The sequence below is a fragment of the Condylura cristata genome, unplaced genomic scaffold (assembly GCF_000260355.1).
Source record: "Condylura cristata isolate star-nosed mole 26May11 unplaced genomic scaffold, ConCri1.0 scaffold00023, whole genome shotgun sequence".
In the NCBI taxonomy this organism is placed as follows: Eukaryota; Metazoa; Chordata; class Mammalia; order Eulipotyphla; family Talpidae; genus Condylura; species Condylura cristata.
The window spans coordinates 29077024-29080602 of NW_004567124.1; the positions used below are offsets into that span (position 1 = coordinate 29077024).

A 3579-nucleotide genomic window follows, 5' to 3' on the forward strand; every position below is an offset into this window, starting at 1 on the left:
CAGGAGCACTCCGCAACAAATAAGAAGAATGTCTTTAATCTTGGAGATCGTCTAGGAAAAAAATAGAAGATAGAAGGGAAAGGACCCTCCCCCATTCTACCACCAGCCTGTAGGTTTCAGACCCGTGGACCCGTCGACTTCTGCAGGTTTGAAGCCCGGCATCAGAGTGCCTGAAAACGTGGGCTAGACACCCCTCCCGAAGCTCGGGGCGCCGGACTGCCCCTGCTCTGGCCATCCGGGTAAATACCTCGCGGTCCGCAGCCTTGCTCCTTGGCGTCTCACTACCTTCTCTTCTGCCAGCCCCTTCGCACTATCTTTCTTTATATGTCCCGCAGACATCATTGTTATGATGGTTCATTTAATCAAACTGTTTAATTGCTCTGGTAATCACTATCATCATCACAGGTGCTCAATCATTCATCATTTTTGGAGGGCTTTATTGACCTCCGGAGTTCATTCCCCAGCCCTATTAAAACCGGGCCAAATTTCTTCTACTCCGCTTGGAGTCTCTGCGGGTTGCGAGCTAAGCCCAGTAGAGAGTGGTCTGAAAGCTTAACAGTTAAGCAGAGAAGCTGGATAGGGGGTCAAAAATTAAAAAGCCCATCCTTCCTTCCTTCCCTTTCTTTTCTGTCTGTCTCTCTCTCTTTCTCTCATACACACACACACACACACCCCACACTACTTTATCTCCTTGCTTCCCAGCCCAACCGAGGTTGGTCAAAGCCGGGCGCAGAGAATACACTACTTTTCACTCTCCAAAATGGGTGCAAAGTTGGAGAGGGAGGCAGCCGTTGAGGAATGATCTGTTTTCGAGTCTCTGGACCGGGGATCAAGAACTAGGGCAAGAGCAAGGAGTAGGGGGCGAGGGAGTGATCCGAGTGATCTGAGCGCAGCGTCAGGCTCCTGGGCTGCGGGGAGTCGGGGGCGGCGGGGAGTGCAGAGCCCAGCGCGCCGGTAGACACCGTAGCTCCGCCCCCAGCTCAGGGCTCCCAGTGATTGACGCGCGGCCGCCGGGAAACTCGCGGCGCGGAGGTGAGACTGGGTGCAGCTCCGGCCGGGGATTGGGTGAAACACCGGCCAGAACTACTTTCAACACAAACGGTGTGGAATTGTTACCTTCCTCCACCCACTCCTCCACTCTTTTCCCTTTTGGAAAAGTTCATTCAGAGTTGGCCCCATCTTCCATATCTCGCGCTTAGCCCGGTGTAATTAACGCAGCTCTCAGCCAACGTAACCGCGCCCAGGCCTCTGCAGCCAGGGCCACCACAACAAAGCTGAGAGTCCCAGCCAATCCTCCTCTCCAGGCATCTTCTCTCTTTCCCTGTCTCTCTCTCTCTCCACACACACACACACACACACACACATACACCCCGTGCTTCCCAGCTATAAGTGAGATCCACTTCGGAGGCGCAGAACTGTCGCGCGCGCTCGCGCACAGACATCAAACACTTAAAACGACTTGCTCTTCACTTCCTCTTCTCCCGACTCCACCGCGGGCTCCCCAAAACTCTCCAGGGTGGCCCTCGTCCGCACCACTTGGAGGCAGTACTCTGAGTTAAGCTCTTCTTGTCCAGAAAAAAAAAAATTACAAGGGTCCTGATATGCACAGGGAAAGTACCACTTAAAAAAAAAAACACACACACTCTAGCCTAACTGCTGTACTGTCTGCAGAAGTCTGCTGCCCGTGGACGATAGCAGAAAGCCTTGAGGGTGTGGTAATCCGCTGGCCGAGGAATAGGGGCCCGTGGAATTAAAAGGAACAAAAGCAAGAGCGCCATGCCAAATGTCCCCGACACGACCCCGTTAGGCATGAGCCCCGAGTGATGGAAAATGAACTAGAAGTAAGTTCAAAGAAAAAAAAAAGAAAAGATCTGATGCTGTACCGTACTTTCCCTGTGGTTTTCTGCAGTTTTCCTCTCTGCGCTCTCCCTGTCCTCTTCATTCTCTCTCTCCCTCTCTCTTCACGTTTGCTTGCGCGCACTCGCGCGCGCGCGCGCGCGCGAACGCACACACACACACACACACTCACACTCTCTTCCTCCCGCCCCCCCACCCCCCTCCCGTCCCCGCGGAGGAGCTGGCTCTCTGATTTGCTCCGGTCGGCTCCGCTCCTGCCTCCCCTCCCCCCTCCGGTCCCCATCTCCCCCGCCCCCCCGGCCGGGGCCGTCCGATCGCACTCGCTGAATATCACAGGCTCCGCGCGGCGCGCTCCTCCTCGCTCCCGCTCCCCACTCCCGGGATGTGTCTCCGCCGTACGACGGGCTATGGCCACCACGACTTCCGGGTTCCGTCATTTCGTTCTCCCGCCGCCGACCCGCGCCGCCAAACTGAGGCTCTTCTATAAGCCAGGCAGCAGCCAACCTGCCAACACCTACTGACACTCACTCATCTCCCAGAGAGAGAAAGAGAGCGAGAGAGAGCGAGCGCGAGCGAGCGAGCGCGAGTGAGAGCGAGCGAGCGAGCGAGAAAGAGAGAGAGGGAGAGACAAAATACCTACCAGGAAAGGGGGGGAGGAAGTCCAATTTTTTGCAAACTATTCATTTTTTTTCTTGATTCCCCCCCCCCCGCTTTCTTTGAACGATACTTTAAAGAGAGAGGACCGTGTTATAGGTACAGCGGGGGCAAAGCTAAAAGAGGGGGGGAGGGGGGAGGAAAAAATTCAAGAAGCAGAAACCCCTCGCGGAGTTTTACTGGAAGAAAAAAAAAAAACGGGTCTGAAAGATTCCTCCTCTTCATCATCATCAACCATCATTCATTCACTACCTTGACATTCCGGGCTTTGATTGACAGCTGGAGTGGCAAAAAGCCATGAAACACGACAGTTCGGTTACATGTGGGCTGCTGACGGGCCGCTCGTAACCTTCAGTTGGAGGGCTTGACAATTTTTTTTTCTTCTTTTTCTTCTTTTTCTTTTTCTTTTTTTTTTTTTTCAACTGAGGGGAAGAGAAGAGAAAAAGGGGGAAAGGAGGACCGAAGAGGAGGAGGAGGGGAGGGGGGAGGAGGAGGAGGTGGAGGAGGAGGAGGAGGAAGATCAGGAGGAGGAGAAGAAGAGGAAAAAAGAGAAAAAGAAGAAATATCACAGGAAAAAAAAAACTCTTCGTTGTCTTGCTTGGGCTTTCCCCCCCCCTAAAAATAACATATTGGAGAATTGGGAGAAGTCTCCTTGGTTTGGAAAAAAAAAAAAAAAAGGAATCTTCAGCCTAGATCACTTTCTTATCCGGACTGGGATATTAAATATACGACACATCCAGGAGTTTATTGGAGCGCAGACTGATGGCGCAAAGGGTAGGTTTAAATCTCCAACACTTACCTAGATATAAATCCTCTCCTAAGAGGGGCCTGTCCCGATGCCTCCTCTCCCTTCAACGCTGCTGCTGCTGCTCGCTGCTTGATGATGGCCGCCAGTATTTAAAAAAATAGCAGCAAAATTATTCATCGGCTTCTTTCCCCCCCGTGCCTCTGCGTGTGTGCGAGTGTGTGTGCGTGCGTGTGTGCGTGTCTGGGCGCGCGTGTTCCAGCGCTGTGCGAGCGGGCGGGCGGCGAGTGCGTGTGAATGGTGTGTGTGTGTGTGTGTGTGTG

The 3579-nt window shown here is 53.3% G+C and overlaps 1 protein-coding gene across 2 annotated transcripts in view; it reads left to right on the top strand.

Moving 5' to 3' along the window:
• Positions 1-2168: 2168 nt before the first annotated feature.
• MEIS2 (Meis homeobox 2) overlaps positions 2169-3579 on the top strand; it is a 195163-nt gene continuing 193752 nt past the window's right edge. For both annotated transcript variants that reach the window (XM_004687934.2, XM_004687936.2), the window contains exon 1: positions 2169-3285. In XM_004687934.2, coding sequence (XP_004687991.1) covers positions 3274-3285 — 12 coding nt within the window. In that variant the 5' untranslated portion in view covers positions 2169-3273. The remainder of the gene's footprint in view (positions 3286-3579) is intronic.